Source organism: Trachinotus anak, unplaced genomic scaffold, assembly GCF_046630095.1.
Source record: "Trachinotus anak isolate AG129_WGS33_773 ecotype Australia unplaced genomic scaffold, CSIRO_AGI_Tana_v1 ptg000011l, whole genome shotgun sequence".
Classification (NCBI taxonomy): Eukaryota; Metazoa; Chordata; class Actinopteri; order Carangiformes; family Carangidae; genus Trachinotus; species Trachinotus anak.
The window spans coordinates 12,088,390-12,105,449 of record NW_027273862.1 but is presented as its reverse complement, the minus strand read 5'-3'; the positions used below and the strand labels follow the sequence as shown (position 1 = coordinate 12,105,449).

Genomic DNA, 17,060 nt, shown 5'->3' with positions numbered 1-17,060 from the left:
GATGTCTGATAGGTACAGTGACAGCTGTGTGTGTGTAATCTGGAGGTTGTTCTTGCATAAGCTTTAATGTCAAGGTTGTTTGTCATAGCCTGGGACTGTTTTAACCCCCCAGAGGGACGTTCAGCTTGGTGTAATTGGACTCTAAAACAGCCTCTGATTGTATAGTTGGTTCTAGTTGGATCTCAGAGCCATGTTAATGTCAAGGAAAGCAGACTTTGCTTCCCATTGGGATATAACATGTATCCAGAAGGCGCTGTTAAAATATATAGAGCTTATGCAACTTAAAAGTAAGATGATTAGTATTCCCTCACTCCCCTTTGGAGACAGCAGGCCTCAAGGCTGATTTGTTCATGGATTCGTCTCCCAAGGCATTTCTCTGGGACACTTGTATGTTACCATATTTTATGTGCAAATGTCCGTTAGGGTTTAATAATAAAATTCACACAAAAAAACACTATTGTGCTCGGTGCGATTGTCCTGGCTTACTTTTTTTCTTGAAAAATGCTTGGCCAGAATCTCACACAAGGCAATACAGGGTTACAGGAAGAAAAATTAGCAGGAAACCAGGACTGCCTTATTCCTCTGAGATAGGCTTTCATTAGCTGGGCTGTTGTTTGTGGAGGATTTAAAGGTACCATCTTGTGGCTTCAAAATATCACCAAAATGTGTAAAAGCAATTTTCTATATTAAACTGTTGTTGGCATAAGATACAGTCATGCATATTACAGCCAGTGGTCATATAATGTTTGAAAGTAGTTCTTTGCACTTTACCTGTGAGGGTATTATAAGCCCCTTTTTGGATTATTTGCTTAGCTAATGATAAAATGTATGTTGCATGTGTGTATGTTGAAAATGGGAAGTACTTTTGACTGCAGACTGGAATATGCCAAATTACATGCCCATAATAATTGTTGTGTCACAGACATGAATGCAGACTGTGTGTGTTTAAATTGGATAGGTCCAGAAATGGTTTATGTCCAGAAACTGATTGGAAAGAGTTTTCAGGTGGTACAAATGTTAGACAGAAAAGTTAAGGCACTGGCAGCTGTCCCAATTGCAGGAGATGCAGTTATTTATATTCATAACATGACAGAACTACCTAAAAAAACATTTTTTTTGATCTGTCAGCCTTTGTGTCCAGTTTGTTGCTGAGCCAACTGTGTACCTGAAGTGGCAGTAAAATGAAAAACCATGTTATTGCACAATACCAGTTTACAGTGTACACTGATTTAGCAGTTTGCACACCTGCACAATCTATTGCGAACAACAGCCCTGCAATAAATCCTATCTTAAATTTTCACTTTCAGATCAGTGTTCATTTAACTCTATAGCCATTTTTAAGGCCATAGTTTGTAGTGTTGTTTGTATTACACTGTATTGTTGGTTATAATATTTTGTTTGCCTAATGTATGTAAATACAGGTGGAAAACATATGATTTATCAATGTATATTGCCATGCTTGTCTCCCTTAGGTATTTTACTTTTTCTTTTCTACTCTGGGTTCACACTGATACTGCAGCCTCCATGTCATAAATCCTTCTGGTAAGTGTCTTACTGTTGTTGTCTACCTTTTTTTGTATCTTAGTCTTTCTTACTGTACTCAATATCCAATGTCTCAGTTGTTGTTTTAAAGGTTATACAAAAGCTTTTTACACATTTTTTTATATTCATCTTTAAAGGTACTCACATAATACTGAAGTGTTTCATATCAAATTTTCAGAACAGTGTCAGCTCTGTCTAGAATGAGGCCTCCTTCTGTCCTATAGTCATTCAACTTTCACCACATTACAGGCCTGCTCATTGGCCTTTTAGACCATATTTCTATGCTGTATTATCGCAAAGATATCAATAGAAACATTGCGAAAACACCACAAAGACACGCCCCCATGTCTGTTAACCTCAGAGGGTTAGGAGTTAGTGAAAGTTTTCTGAAGTCCTCAGAATGTCTAATCACTGTGTACATGAACCTGTTTGTTTGCCTGTTTGTCCAAATATTCTACTGCAGTACAAGGTGCTGGTAGGACTGTAGGGAGGGACTTTTTTTATTGCTTTAAGCCCAAGGGTTTGTTTGACAGCTCAGGAATGATGTTAAACTTGTTCGGTATCTGTGTTTTGTCTCAGGCTTGAAGAAGGCCTTGTCTAACAGGCAGCACTGACCTTCAGGGTTGAAAGGTCAGACATTGTGAGGGTGGAGCCCAATGGATCATGGTGGTGAGCATTTACATTTCTCAAGTATAACACAAAACATGAGCTTAAGATGTTTAAGAACGGCAACCTCAAAACCACAACATAAACACTGATTGGATGTGAGTTATAGTGAAAATAACCTCAACTAAGAGCAGTGGAGAATGAGAGAGGCTGTTTTTTTTTTTCTACGCTGTAGTTGCTTTGTCTCAAGTTGCAGCTGACAGTTTGACCTGTAAATATGGAGTCAACTGAGATAACACTCATACTGTATAGGAATCCTGTTGTTCCATTAGTTTATTACTTTATCTGTATTGTAATTATTTTTTCAATCTCCAGGTCAGTTTGGGAGGGAAGGCAGAGTAATGTCACACGTTCCCGTGGGTGAGGTTGACCTCTGTGATAACCTTCCTAACCCTGAAGCTCTCACTGCCCAAACTCGAAACCTCAATGAGACAAACTCACCTGCACAGAGTCAAAGTCTCTCTTCTTCACAAAATGAAGAGGGGGGCGGGCGCAGGCTCGTCCAAAAATCCTCTTTCAACAACAATGAGGAAGAGGAGAAGGGAAAGGAGAGATATACAGGACAAGGCAGAGAGGAGGATGAAGAAGAAGACATTGATGAGGTGATGAAAGAAGAAGAAGAGGTGGAGGTATCAGAAGAATTAAGTGGTCTAATGCGCTGCCAGTCTCCAGACACTCCCATGACTGATTCTTCGTATTCAGAAACTGGTAGGAAACATAAATACATATACATTGAAAGAGAATATCATATGACATAATCATATTATATGGACGTACACTGTAATTTTTTCAATTTTTTGCTTCTTACTTTAATATAATTTTTTTACTGTGCAATGAGGGCTACGTAATTTACATCTCATTTGAAGTTAAACACTAAAAATTCTAATCCTCCAACAAATGTATGGAAATAGTATCCCTGGCAGCATTTGGTGTCTTTAACTATGGGAGACTCTTTCTCACAAATATTGACTGAATATTAACCCTGCAACTTTGTTTTAAGATTCTTGCTATGAATTTTTTATTGAGTATTAGTTTTTACTGATTCACTGTGATAGTTCAAGAAACAACAATGAAGGCTAACACTGTGGTCAGAGTCTGGCTTAGTGACTGTTGTAATGCCTTTTGTGTGTTTTTTTTAAGTGATCAGCATTTTAGATTGAGGTCAGGCTGACTCAGGTTTCTGATCACATGACAGAAAAAGAAAATCTAGAGAGTGAAACGGGATCAATTAGATAGATGGAGGCTACGTGTAGAGTGAAAGGTAGAAAAGGAATTTGAGGAGAGTGGTGAGAGGACCACAATGCAAAGAAGTAGTAGAGTAGCAGAAAAATTGTAGATAAGAAAACATAAATACACACACAAAGTCTTTGGCACTACCCAGACTTTGTAATCTGTAACACTATGTCAGTATTTATCAAAACATACAAAACACCTTATAGCGCCCACATGTTCACACTTTTACTTTTGCAGACTTACACATGCTCAGCAGCATTCCCAGAGTGACATCTGTATGTTTGTGAGTCACCTTGTTGCAGCAGGTTCGCTGTGTCCTAGTCATTCTCTATCTTTCTCATCTCTTTTGTTTGTTTGCCATTGTTTTTCCCTCTGTAGGCAGTCTGTTGGAGACTCTATGTCCTTTCAGCCCTGGAACCAGTCCGGAGCCTGTCATTCCAGTGATCATTCCAGAAACTGCATTTCCCATCAGTGCAGTGGAATTCAGCCACAGTGATATCAAAGTGGACTCTCATATGTCCAACACTGGATCAGTTGCCTTCACCACAGGGCCTATAGATTCTACTACACTAACTGTAACCTCAGACGTAGGGGCCATCAGCCCAACTGGGCCTGCATGTATCACAGAAGCTACAGACAGGATTGCAAAAAATACTGACTCTGCTACAGAACATCTTACCTCATCTACAGAGCCCATCTTCAGCCATGGGCCTACCAGTTCATATGCAGGACCTATCACCTCAACTGCACAGACATTTACAGGAACTGCTTGTGCAACAAGGCTCAACACTTCTGTTGCTTCAACAACTATGAGTGCAACAACAGGACCCCTTGCCTTCACCACAGGGCCTACAACTACTGGTACAGAATCCACCTCCGCCACAGGACCTATAACCTCAAATGGGGAACACATTACTTCCATACCAGAGCTCACTTGTTCCTCAGCCTCCACCTGCGCCACTGGTCCTATTCAAAGGTCTGCTCTGCTGGAGTCTCTTGAGCAGTTAGGACAAAGAGGAGATGACACTCACTTTCCACATTACCTTCACCAGGTAACCCACCTGTCTTACGTATGGCATATGACAGATACGTTCAGCTGTGTATTCCCACCAGTTCTGTCACTCACACATTCAACACACTCTTCTCTGTAATGGTTTCTTGAAGTAGTTTCTTGGTGTCTTTCTGTCATTTTGGTCTCTTTAAACGCTTGATCTCACACTAGTTATTAAATCATCACCATCCACTCAACCCCATAATCCGAATGGCACTTTGTACCCTAAGGCATGGGTGTCTTCAGTGTTTGTGCACACAAAAACAGTCATGCACACATTAGCCAGTACACACACAGTAAGCCACATGCACAGTACATAAAAGACACACACTCTCAGTCTTTATCTCACACATAGACCTGCATGGTGGAACATGTATGTTTTAGGGTGTGCAAATATTTCTGTCAATTTGATTTATAATTGGCTCACCTGAGCTATGCTTACTTCCAGGCAAACAGGTGTGTGTGTGTGTGTGTGTGTGTGTGTGAGTGAAAAATAGAGAGAGAGGGAGTGTAAGTATGGTGTGATTATTTTTTCTTTTTACTGGAAGATACAGGTAAAGCACATTTTCATAAGTGAATATATGTGTGCCGTATTTGTGATGTAACTGATGTGTAACTATAGTCAAAAAAACTGAAAATCAAATTAAACTCCTGTTTATGTCAGCACAGTTACCTAGAGAGGTCATTCAGACATTACATCACCCCTCAATTCATTAGAAATGCAAGAGCCTTATGTGCCCTCCCTTCCTCCCATCTCTCTCGCTCTCTCTTCGCCTCCCTCTCGCTCTCTCTCTCTCACACACACTCTTCTCTTGTTCTGTGATCAGCTGAACAGCATGACAGGGACACTTGCTGAAGAAAGGTAGAGTGTCGACCATGGTGTCTCATTTTTCTGTCCTGCTGTCTGTCTTTCTTTTCACTCTCATTTTCAGTAAGTCTCTCTCTAATGCAGTGGACTGTTGTGTTATGTTTCTCAGATCAGATTATGTTTTTCTGTCATAGTTAATGATTATAGAACTAATTGCAGCTGTAGCAGTACAGTTACTTTATTTCAGCTTTGTAGAGTGTGATGTATCTTTATTTGACTGATCTTGTGTCCTCCTCAGGACCCACTGTACCAGTCTGAGGAATAGTCTCAGTCTGGTTTTGAACCCCACTTTAGCCACAAGTCCCCTGATAGCTTTTGTGACATAACTGATGTGATGTTAGAGATGATAAAAGCATGCATTTCATTAAAGTTTATAATCTCTCTCTCTTTGCAGATTGCTGAGGCCTTTGTCCTTCAGGAAGACTGTATCCTTAACACCGTGTTTGTGTGTGTGTGTGTGTGTCTGTGTGTGTGTGTGTGTGTGTGTGTGTGTGTGTGTGTGTGTGTGTGTGTGTGTGTTTTGTTTTTTTGTTGTTTTTTTTTGAGGGGGGCTTTATTGTAATTTGTGCAAAGAGTGTCATGCACTTATCTCCTGTAAGTTTACATTGCTGCTCCATACAAGTGTTTTTCTTTTTTGGCTATTTACTGCTAGTGTATGTTTTTAATCTGTATTTCACACACAAAGAGAGCAAGAGATAGATTAGACAGAGGAGAAAGAGTGGATTTTAGTAGATTTTAGTAGAATTACGGGAAAAAAACAGGGAAAAATCAAATAAGATTCTATCATGTATCAGTATGTTTACTTATGGTTCATTATGTAGACCTTAAACTAACCAAACCTTCTGCTTAAATGTCACTGTACAGTACATACATTATTTGCAAACATGCACAAATGGAGATACTCTCATACAAATGCACTCAAACACTCAAAGCATAAAATGTAGTAGGAGAAGGGGACAGAGATGCATGAATGGGGAAAGGAAAGACAGGAGAGTAAGCATGAGAAAGAATCAGATATTTTGACAGAGGTTTAATCAGAAGGAAGAGACACAGTGGGAGGGAAGAAATGGAAGGATCAAAGAAAAGAAAAAGCTAGCTTAGCTATGTGAAGCATGTATAGAGAGTTAGTTAGACAGAGAGAGAGAGAGAGAGAGAGAGAAAGCATTGAGCCATTTCAAAGAAGGATTGTTTTTTGGCTGCTCATATCCATAAACATGAGAGACTGCATCCTGGAGCGCTTTCTCCCTGTATCTCTTTTGGGCTCACTACATTTCCTCCACTCCTCTTTATTCAGTCTCTCTTTGTCCTCCTATTTTTCCAGTCTCACTTTTTTATTGTTTAAATTTTTTTCAGATTGTCTGTCTGTGCATCCCATTCTTGTGAACAATATGAGGGAATTTCTTCGGATATGGCACAAATATTCATTTGGACTCAGATGTTAGATTTTGATGGGCAAAGGTCTTTGGCCATAATTTGACATAACTTGTAGCTTCTTGACTTCATACGCTAATTATGACACAATTTAACAAAAATTCCTAGTAGAATAAAATGATGATGTGATGACATTTTATATACAAATGGTATAATTTCAACTTCACTGTGACATCATAATGTTGTGCAAGAGCACTTGTGTGCATTATTCAATACTGTAACTCAGGAAAGGGAGACTGTGACCAAACTTCCTGCAGCTTGACTGGTTGATGGAGACATACAACAGAGAAGCTGTTATTCTAGTTATCATTTTTGTCTTTGTCAGCGGTAACAGTTTTAAAGTAAACTGTTTGTTGTAGGATCTGTTAGTAGTGTGTATGTGTGTGCGTGCGTGTGTGTGTTCATTTGTTTATGTGTTTCTTAACCTGTGATACTTAGACCAACGGGCATTATGGTGCATCCAACTAGAGAGACTCTATCACCAGAGAGTTTTGGACAACCTGAACACACTACAGGAGCAGTGGGGTAACACACACATCACAGCACACGTACATCACATGCACACATTTACAAATGTAGTGGATACTTTTGTCTATGTAACAAAGATTTAATGTCAACCCTACTGTCAGCAGGGTTTTAAACTAATTAACTAAATATAAACTATTTAATTGAGACTTAGGGGTTACTTTACATATTACTGAATGTCATCTTTGTCATTGTTATCAAGTATAAAATTACTTAACAGTATGACAGCAGCCTCTGTGTCTCCTCTGTTGGACTCCAATAGATATGTAATATAGTTTCAGTGATCATATAATGTAAATTCCATCAGGAAACATTTAGGACTATGGACCTCGATTGCATTTGTATTTGTATTGCTCACTGGGGAACTCAGCTCTTAGAGGCTTCCTCACAGTTATTACCATTCTCTTAACGGTCTGTGTCTCTGTGTGTCTCTTCATCTCTCTTAGAGAGTCAGTGTAAAATGACTTCCTCCAGCCTGGCAACCCAACATCTGGACACCCTTAAACACATCTGCCAGACGCACAGTCGGTCAGTCTGCATGCATATGTGTGTCACGTGTGTAATTTGCGAAGTCACTTCACTTAGCGACATGTGGTCGAGAATTCCCCAACAGTTAACTTCATCTAACTCTAAATGAGATAAGTGTAAACAAGACTGCATTGGATTTCTATGAAGGCCTCGTTTTTTCCAAGTTTTTGGGCAAGTTATTTCCCTAACTTTTTCTGTCTTTGTACTCATCCCTAACTTACTTAATATTGTTAATATTGTACATGAGCATATTTTCCCAAATGTCAGACTCTTTCCTTAACTATACAGTATGATAAGGCTTATTTGTAACATGTCAGGGTGACATATTTGCAAGTTGTTGCAATATTCGAAAAAAAATGTGGATTTCACAAAACAATAATTAATTCATTAATTAATTAATTTACATATAATAAAGAGTTTGCATGTGTGGTTTAGTGAGGAGTGAGTGATGTGTATCTGTTGTTGGGTGTGCTCATGCAAGTGTAACAAATTAGTCAAGTGAAGCCCACCTTGGCATTTTTCAATATCTAATAGAAGGCCCTCAGTGTATCATACCTGCCAGACACGCACACTTTCACAGCATACACACCTGCACATTCTTTATGCTCCCAGGTGGAGTGTGTGCGTCTGTGTGTGTACGGATCTGTTTATGTGACTGTGAGTCATGTATATCTTTGTGTGTGGTGAGCACTGCAGTGATAGTTAAAACATATGGCCCTCTGCTGCTGGTGCACTTTCAGACACTTGAGCCATCACACTACTTGGGTTTCACCTTGCTGAACTCACACACACACACACACACACACACACACACACACGTTGTAATAGCCAGGGAAATGTGTTCAGGCTATTATTAGATTGGGAGAGTAGAGAACGGTCAACCATCTTTCACGTCTTCATTTACTAAAACCAAGAACAGACCTTCAATACTCTCACCATCTCTCTCTGTCTCTCTGTTCATAGACCAAGGGCAAGAGATGCTGTGGTAAGATGTTCATGATTCATCATTTAGTATGCGTGTGTGTGTGTGTGTGTGTGTGTGAGAGAGACAGAGAGAGAATGTACATGCATGTACATAAAAAAGTATGACTTTGCAAATGCTAACTGATGTCATTTTAACATATTGCATGTAAAAATGTCTCTAATATATTTCTTTGTGTATTTGCATGTACATACAGTGTGAATCTCTGGACTTTTTGAGACCTACATTTGAAGAAGGTGGTGCACTGCCGTCATTTACCTCAGGTGAGTAAGTGGGTTTATTTATGTCAGTGAGTGTGAGTGCTGTTGGTGATTTTGCATGTTTACTGGTTTGTATTAACTACAAACCACTTATATTTTACATTGCAGCCTACGAAACCAAACTAAGAAAGTCCTAACTTAAGATCCACTTACTAGCTTTGTCAGAGCTTTCAACTGGAAGGAGAAAGAGCTTTTGCATCTCTTGACTCAGTTGAGAGTTTTGGAAAACGCTAGTGATTGGACCTCAGGTCAGCAGTAAGCTTTCACCTTTGTCATATGCAATGCTTTGTTAAGTGGTTTATTATGATGTAATTCATGCGCAATTTGTTGTAATTAGACAAAGGAATGCAAAACCACTGGTATGCTGATGAGAGCTCTTACTTAAGAATTCATGAGAATTTTAATCACAAGACATTGTTTGTTGGTGGTGATCGTTGTATTGATCAGACATTAGGGCAGAGATAGTTTCATGGTAGCTTCATTTCATACGGTGTGTATGTGTGTGTTGCTAAAGGCACCAGGTTTGTTATTTGGCTTATTAATGAGCAAAGTGGAGTAGAAGTGGCATAAGGTGTGAATTACACATACGTATGCATGCACAGAGAGACAGGATATAGTGCTGATTAGTCTCACTTGCTTCTCTCCCAAACACACATGTAGACACATACTCGTACTTTTATCTTTGTGACGACACTCATTAACATAATGCATTCCCCAGCCCTTTACCTTAACCTTAACCATAACAACTAAACCTAATCCTAAAACCAAGTCTCAGCCCTCAAACAGCCCATGCTACGTTGTGAGGACTGGCCAAAATGTCCTTACTCTGTTCGGAAAAAATATTTTTATCAGTTCTCACTGTGTAGCACAAACACACACAAACACAGGAATGTGATGGACTGCAAGGAAAAGGATTTTATTGTCTGATCATGAAAACTTGCTTGATTTAAGAGTTACTCTGTCATCATGCTCAACTCCTGTACTAGTTACTAGTCACTTTTATGTTGCTTAGACTCAACTTGATTACTTTGCTGGCTTCTGCTGAAGACATGCCATGTACTCATCTTTTTCCAGTGGTAGTTCATAATTTAGGAAAATCCAACATGCTTCATACTCAAGTTTCAGCCTGTGGTTACATGGAAAATCAGATGTTAGCAACTCCCATTGAATTGTACACTCTTCAGTAGTGTAACTGTCTTGAAAGGATGTATTTTTAAAGATTGATGTCAGTCTGTTGAAGATCACATCGGCCCTTGTGTGGTTGTAGTAGGAATCACTGTCAATGTAGAGCATTTATTATTATTCTAGTTTCATGAAGTAGAAATGAAAGGCCCACATGGACTAAATGCTTTTACCCTGGTCATACATACATTCATCAACTGTCTTTTTTTCTGCTTAAAACTTTTTTTTTCTATGTCCCCCTTACTATCTACCTCTATTTCTGCCACACTCCACCCTCACCAAATCTCACTCTCCTCCTTTTCTCTCTATTTTTTTTTCATCCAGCCCATCAGGTTGACGGAGGGATAGAGAAGAGAGCCAAAGACACCTCCCACTCTCAGAGCAGTGATCCAGTCATACCCTCCATTAATTTGGCTGATAGGCTCAATTCCCCCGAGAGCTCAGAAAAGGATGGGGATGACCCAGACAGGGAATTAGATGTGAGGGATGGTTTGCATTGGTCTCAGCTGACTGACAAGCAGGGCAGCAACAGAGAGGGAGGAGAGGCAGAGGGAGGGCAAGGACACACCATTTCAGCCATAGGAAATGGTCTGCACCCCTCTACAGCTGGAGAAATGGATCAGTCCAAGCCCGCAGAGCAGCAGGGAGGAGATTTAGGTCCAGCAGAGGGAAAGGAGGCAAAACGGGAAGAAGAGGGGAGAGGCGTGGAGGAGGCAGCAGAGGCTTTACAAATGGAAGATGAGGGAGAGGATGAAGAGGAGGAGAAGCAGAAGGAAGCAGACTCTGCTTTTTGTCAGAAAGCTCTGCCAGTGGAGACCCTGGTTAGTGGGGCAGAGGTGGAGGTACAACAGCTGCACCAGGAAGCCCTAGCTGAGGAGAAACTACATGAGGAGACACAGGTATATATCCGAATGTGTTGGCTACTTAAAATACTAAGAATTTTGTTTTGCAATTTAAATTAATTTACCAAATACATTTAAAAAACTAGTCAGAGTAAATACAAAAAATACAGTAGATATTTAAAGGTAACATGTCATTCATGTCTGTGTGTTCCCAGTTTGTTTATTTTGGTAATGACGTTATACTCTACTTTCCTGAGCTCGCTTAAAGTTAAATTGTGACACCAGTACCAGGATCAGTGTCTCATTTGTTTTCTTCTGTTGATTAGGTCTGTGTTGCTCTAGGTTTCTTAAATCATGGTGGCTTTTGCAGCTCATGCTAACTGCTCACTTCCTGTATTTATACTAATAAACCATTACTGGAAGTATGAAATGTATCACTTCCTCTGTTCCAGATTACAACCCACCAGAGTAGAGCAACAAGTCAGATTACTCTCTTCACAACTGTATATTAATATTAAAGTTATAACTGCATTCCACTATTACTGCAGGAGAGCGCTGAAGCCTGCCTGCACCAGGAGGCCTACCTTCCTCAGGAGGCTCATATGAAGCAGCAGGAGCAGCATGAGGAGGACGAAGAGGAGGAGTACGAAGTAGAGCAAGCTTATATCATCAGAGAAGCTGCCTCACTGGACGACATGGCTAAACTCATCACTGTAGAGGAGGTGAGCTTTTCTGTGGATAATTAAGGAAAAGTTATGTTTCATAGATTTTAATTTCTCAGATGCCGATGTGAGTGTGTGTAGAGTTAGGATTACATGTACAGATTCCTTTTTCAGCCTGGCACAGTTTGTCACAGTTTGTCTTCCTTTCAGCCTAAGCATGAATGTAATCACTCTTCAACTCATCAACACACTGGTAGAACCACAAACATGGTTAAAAATGTTACCTTCAAACTGGCGATTTGAAACCCATTTCAAGGTTTCTGTCTGTAACTGCCCACCTAGGCCCTTTATAATGGACAGCACAGTGCCCTGTTGAAGCAGACCTAATGATATTATCTAGCCATTACTGTAATCTCAGACTATGGTTTTGTTTTGCAGATATGGAAGGCAATATGACAGAAAAGTAGGAGAATTGAAAATGTCATGCAGTGTGTCACGCACTTGCAATTTTAGCATCTAGCAGGATTACTGTGTTGTTATTATGATGTAATCACTTTTAGTATGGATGGATGCCTGAATTTGGTTTCATATCTGTGTCTAGTGTGGGGATAAAAAAGCTGTCTATTTCAGATTAGTTTACCATTGATGGTGTCATTGCTTATTTGTACAGACATGTCTTACTTTCATACTTAAACCAGAATTTTTAAATGGGAAAGAGAAGAACAGGAAGAGACATAAATGAAAGGGAAATAGTGGCAGAGAGATGGCAGAGATAGAAAGAGCAGAGGAACAGTGGCAGCCAGAGAAGTGGCCTGCTTTTATCAAATACAGGATGTAGAGCAGCCAAGGAAATATTCCTTAAGTCGTGATAGCTGTGATACTTGGAATCAGGAGGCAGCAGGTGGATGACTACAATATTATTACATGATGTAACACTAAGTAAGAAGTATTGCAAAATGTCTGCTGCCACTCGACCAAAGTTCAATTGTTGTGGTAATTTGTATTTAAAATTTTTGCATTGAGCCGAGATTGATCAAGGTCAAATGTGCATAACTTCTATCTTGGGAAAGTGGTGCCTGGTACTGTATGATAGTAAATCTATGGGAGGTGGCAATGATAGTAAGGTTTAAAGTTCAGTGCTGCTGTACTGACACCTGGTGGACACCTGGAGGTGCACCTTTGTCAATGAAGATAAACAGATGAAATTGTATTTGTTGTAAATAGAAACTGTGTTTATGTAAATACATGTGTCTGTACTTCCTAACCAGTTTTTCAACTCTTGTGTTTTTTGTTTGTTTTTTTTTTTTTTTGCATTGCAGATGTCTCCTGCCTCTGGGCTCGTCTCCATATTAAAGAAGAGGAGTGTGTGCGTGGGCAACGTGAGTGTGTCTCCCAGTTCGGAGCCCCAGCCTGACAAACCCACTGTCAAAAGACGAGTCCGCTTCAAAGTTCCCGCTGACGACTATGAGCAGGGTGTGTGTTTGTTTATTGTCAACAATTCAGAGATACATATCTCCTCATATACACGGAACTAGTGAAACACCTCGCTATGAACAGGCTAATGTGTGACATTCGCAGGGTTATCCTACACCAGAAGTACAAATCTATTCTGACACTGTTCAAAATAGCTGATGATATTCAACCTCTCCAGTACATTAATCTACTCCTTTGTACCTTCCCTTCAACTCTCTCTGTCTCTCTTTCTCTGTAGACGTCGGCGGTGGGGACTCCTGCCTGCTTCTCTTCCTGCTTTGTCTGGTTACTGTGGTGATCAGTGTGGGTGGCACCGCCCTTTACTGTGCTCTGGGAGATGCCCACTCCTCGGTCTGTCAGGACTTCTCCAGAAATGCAGACTTCTACATTGGCCAGATACAGCGCGGGATTGCTCATATCCAACACTGGTTTACCCCCGGGTCCTAGCAGCAAACAGTTGGTCAGCGTTGTGGAGCCCCTGGCCTTACTGTTTATCACTGTAGGTTTTAACAGTTCCTGTTACTTCCTGGGACAATGTTTTCTGACATAATGATGCCAGGCAACTGCTACGGTTCCGGCGGCCATGTGGAGTATGTGGCCATTATGATGCTTAATTGGTTAAATGATTATACCAGGTACAGTTGGTATTTGTAGGCCTGCTCTACTGCATTTTTAATGCTCTGTGGATAAAATTCCAGGGTTCACTGAGACTAAAAGTCATAGATCAGATGTCCCTTTACAATGCTAGTTTGAAAGAAAAAGCAGAGCAGAAGAGGAATAACTGACCTACACCCCTCTCAACTCTGTTCAGATTTAATAGGTAATAAAATCTCAAGCTAGGTTTAAAATTTTGATGTTATGAAATTGTTTTTGAATGAGCCCAAGACTCAGTTCAACTCAATCAAGAATAGGATCAAAATAATAACAGCTACATCCCACAAAAAATTAAAAAAAAGAAATGTATAATGTAAAGTTTGTTAACTGAGGGCATAGAGGTGCTCTCTCCACACACTGCACAAGTGGGACGTGGCCCAGTGGGCATTTTACAAACTGCTGCAACCTCTGATGTTGCTTTTATTGTTGACTTTTTTAAATCAAAAATGACATTTTAAAATGGGCAAACCATTTTGTGGTCTTCTATTTGGATTGAAATCATCATGTCTTAATCATGTCTTAAACCTTTGAATGAATGTCTGGGATTCATTGTTAAACTTTGCTTTGTGTCATCTGTGGGGCATTTCTACAGTATATTGTCAGATAAGAGATTGAAAGAGTTATTTTGGTATTTATCAAATCTGAGCTGCTAATGGACAACAGGCACATCAAATATGTCCCATGGGGGAAAGTAACACAATTTCACTGCATGTAGCAATTGTGAAGTTATGTGTTGCATTTGCAATGAGCAGTTGCTGAAGAACTCTATATCAGCTGTACAGCTGTACTCCATATCTGCTTTCCCCCTTGCGCGCATTTGACATGAGTGTCCTGCCGCTGCCCTTCTCTGTGTAACTACCAACAATGGATTTGAAACAAGCTGTTTATGGGTTTCAGTGATCTAATTTGAGCTTTTTGTAGCATATGCAACATGTACAGGAACAGTGCACCTCTGTATATATTGTCAGAAGAATGTTTAACATGCTGCACATGAGACTGGTACATTTTTTAAGATATTGCAATATTTCAACACACGTTCTGTTGGTCCTAGTCTAAACGCAGCCTTTACATGATTTGATCAAAAACAAAAAATATCATAACCACAAACAGTGTTCAGGTTTAGTGTGAAAGTTACATGTATTGAACATTAGTTATGCACAGATCAGTTGAACAGAAAATACTCAACTGTAAGAATAAAATGTTTGAGTAAGAAAAAAAAACTGTTGAATGAGAAGATATACAAATGTTGGAAACAATAATTATTTAGTGCACGTCATCAGCACAACCTTGATATTGATTGATCATTTAAAGTGCTGCGTCAGTCTAGCTCTGTCTGCCTTCGTGTTTGCTGTTTTGGCTGATTCTGGCCACAATCCTTGGTCTGTGACTGTTTTTTTCCAAAATAGGTTTTTGCATCTTAGAAAGGTTTTTGCCGCCACTTAGTCTTTTTAAAGACTTATCTTGACAACATTTGCCATTATCATTAAATATTTATAATATGTTTACATCTGCTGAAATTTGAGTCCTGGTTAGATAGAGAAAAAACAAGCTTTCTTTGGGTGGAGAAGTGATTTCTTTATGAAACAGGAAAAAATCTGGTCTGGAAAAAGGCTTAGACTTTGTCGATGAAACCATCCCTTTATTCCCACATTAGACTTTTAACTCTTACTTCTAATTATTTGAAAACAAATTTTAATCTTAGTGAGGACATTTTACTGCTTAACCTCAATTTTTGCCCTGTTAGACCTACATAGTTTTTATGTGTTATTGCAATATATTGTAATGTTTGGTGTCCTGTTCATAATTTGTCCTTTCATTTGGTGTAGTAGTGGATGCCATAAATAGTGCCCTAGAAAAACCACATATCTTAAAAAGGTCTTAATTGTCAGCAAGTAAAGAAAGAAAGATTAAGTGTCTTACCTATGCATTTTAACAGATTAGGATAAAACAGTATTATCTTTCTTTTCGGGTGTGTCGCTCACAGAAACCGGAAAATTCATTTGAGATATTAGGTTTTTCCAGGACATTAGGAATAGTTATCGAGCCTTGTTTTTATTTGCACATGTCTTCTGGCTGGTTCAGATGACTATCTGTCAGAAAACCTCTAATTTACTCTTTTAGATGATTTTAATTATTTATAATACAAAGGATGTCAAGTCTAAGTGGTAAAGAAAAAAAGAACTGCATCTTTTGTTTTCTTAGCTTGATTGTCATCATACATCAGATTGGTTGTTCCTCTCTTACATCACCATTGTTCTTAAGGAGGCAGTGACAGAGAGCTGGATTTCTTATTTTATAACCTAACTCTCCTGGGTACTGTTGTCTGGCTCATCAGTATATGCTTTGTATTTCCATTTATTTTCACTCATAAGTTCTTTCAGTTCTTTATGATGTTTTGAAACTGGTGAGTTTGTGCTGCTGCTGTCAGTAAAATTGTCTTCACACAGATGATTCATGTTTCTTTCATCTGAATCTGTTTTCATTTATTTTCCCCAATTGGTTTTTAACAGAACATTAGAAATGAATGAATGAAAATGATTTTTGCGTGTTAATCATCAGTACTGTGTACCACTGTTATCAGCCTGATGAAAGGGGTTTTATGAATTGTTTGCTGAATTCTTTTCACTTGTTCTCATGGATTGTTATAAGGAGATGAGGTTTTTCCCCCTGTCATGTCTCCTGTTAAAGCCATTGAAAAAAGCTTTTTGTGAGCCTCCATTCTGTCTCCCATGCAACAATACTGACGTGTCTTTGTTAATTTAAATAGAAGTTAATGGGTTGTACTTTGTATTCAGAAATTTTGTGAAAACCCTCCCACTTTTGCTGTGCAGATCATAAGATCTACTGGTGCAGGCTGTGTGTAAGTCACACTATGGATGTGACTAAGTCATGTGGTAAAACATGTAATTACATAACATAACATAAAAAAAGAAAAATCCTCTCCGGTGTGCAGCCACATTAGACATCCAAAACAACATGTGGAGGATGTAATGAATAGGCTAAAACTTACAAGGGCTACGGTCACAATTTTTTATGTATGGTCATATTTTAAAAGTCCTCCTGTACATTTTCCATGTATCTTTATTGTAGAATAAGTCTGGCTTCTCTGACATGAGACGCATGTTTCAGTTTGCTGGATAATAAACCTGCCTGCTATATTA

General features: G+C 39.3%; 1 protein-coding gene across 3 annotated transcripts in view; it reads left to right on the top strand.

Annotated features, from left to right (window-relative positions):
- The window catches only part of cnsta (consortin, connexin sorting protein a), an 18,320-nt gene extending 1,260 nt beyond the window's left edge, over nucleotides 1-17,060 (top strand). For 2 of the 3 annotated variants that reach the window (XM_071488089.1, XM_071488090.1), the window contains exons 2-14: nucleotides 1,473-1,542; nucleotides 2,122-2,211; nucleotides 2,524-2,916; nucleotides 3,820-4,493; nucleotides 5,755-5,785; nucleotides 7,230-7,316; nucleotides 7,763-7,844; nucleotides 8,808-8,829; nucleotides 9,023-9,089; nucleotides 10,593-11,167; nucleotides 11,659-11,832; nucleotides 13,092-13,245; nucleotides 13,484-17,060. In XM_071488089.1, the coding sequence (XP_071344190.1) occupies nucleotides 2,199-2,211; nucleotides 2,524-2,916; nucleotides 3,820-4,493; nucleotides 5,755-5,785; nucleotides 7,230-7,316; nucleotides 7,763-7,844; nucleotides 8,808-8,829; nucleotides 9,023-9,089; nucleotides 10,593-11,167; nucleotides 11,659-11,832; nucleotides 13,092-13,245; nucleotides 13,484-13,692 (2,481 nt within the window). In that variant the 5' untranslated portion in view covers nucleotides 1,473-1,542; nucleotides 2,122-2,198 and the 3' untranslated portion in view covers nucleotides 13,693-17,060. Of the gene's footprint in view, nucleotides 1-1,472; nucleotides 1,543-2,121; nucleotides 2,212-2,523; nucleotides 2,917-3,819; nucleotides 4,494-5,754; nucleotides 5,786-7,229; nucleotides 7,317-7,762; nucleotides 7,867-8,807; nucleotides 8,830-9,022; nucleotides 9,090-10,592; nucleotides 11,168-11,658; nucleotides 11,833-13,091; nucleotides 13,246-13,483 lie in introns of all 3 variants that reach the window. The other variant, XM_071488091.1, reaches the window with a different exon arrangement.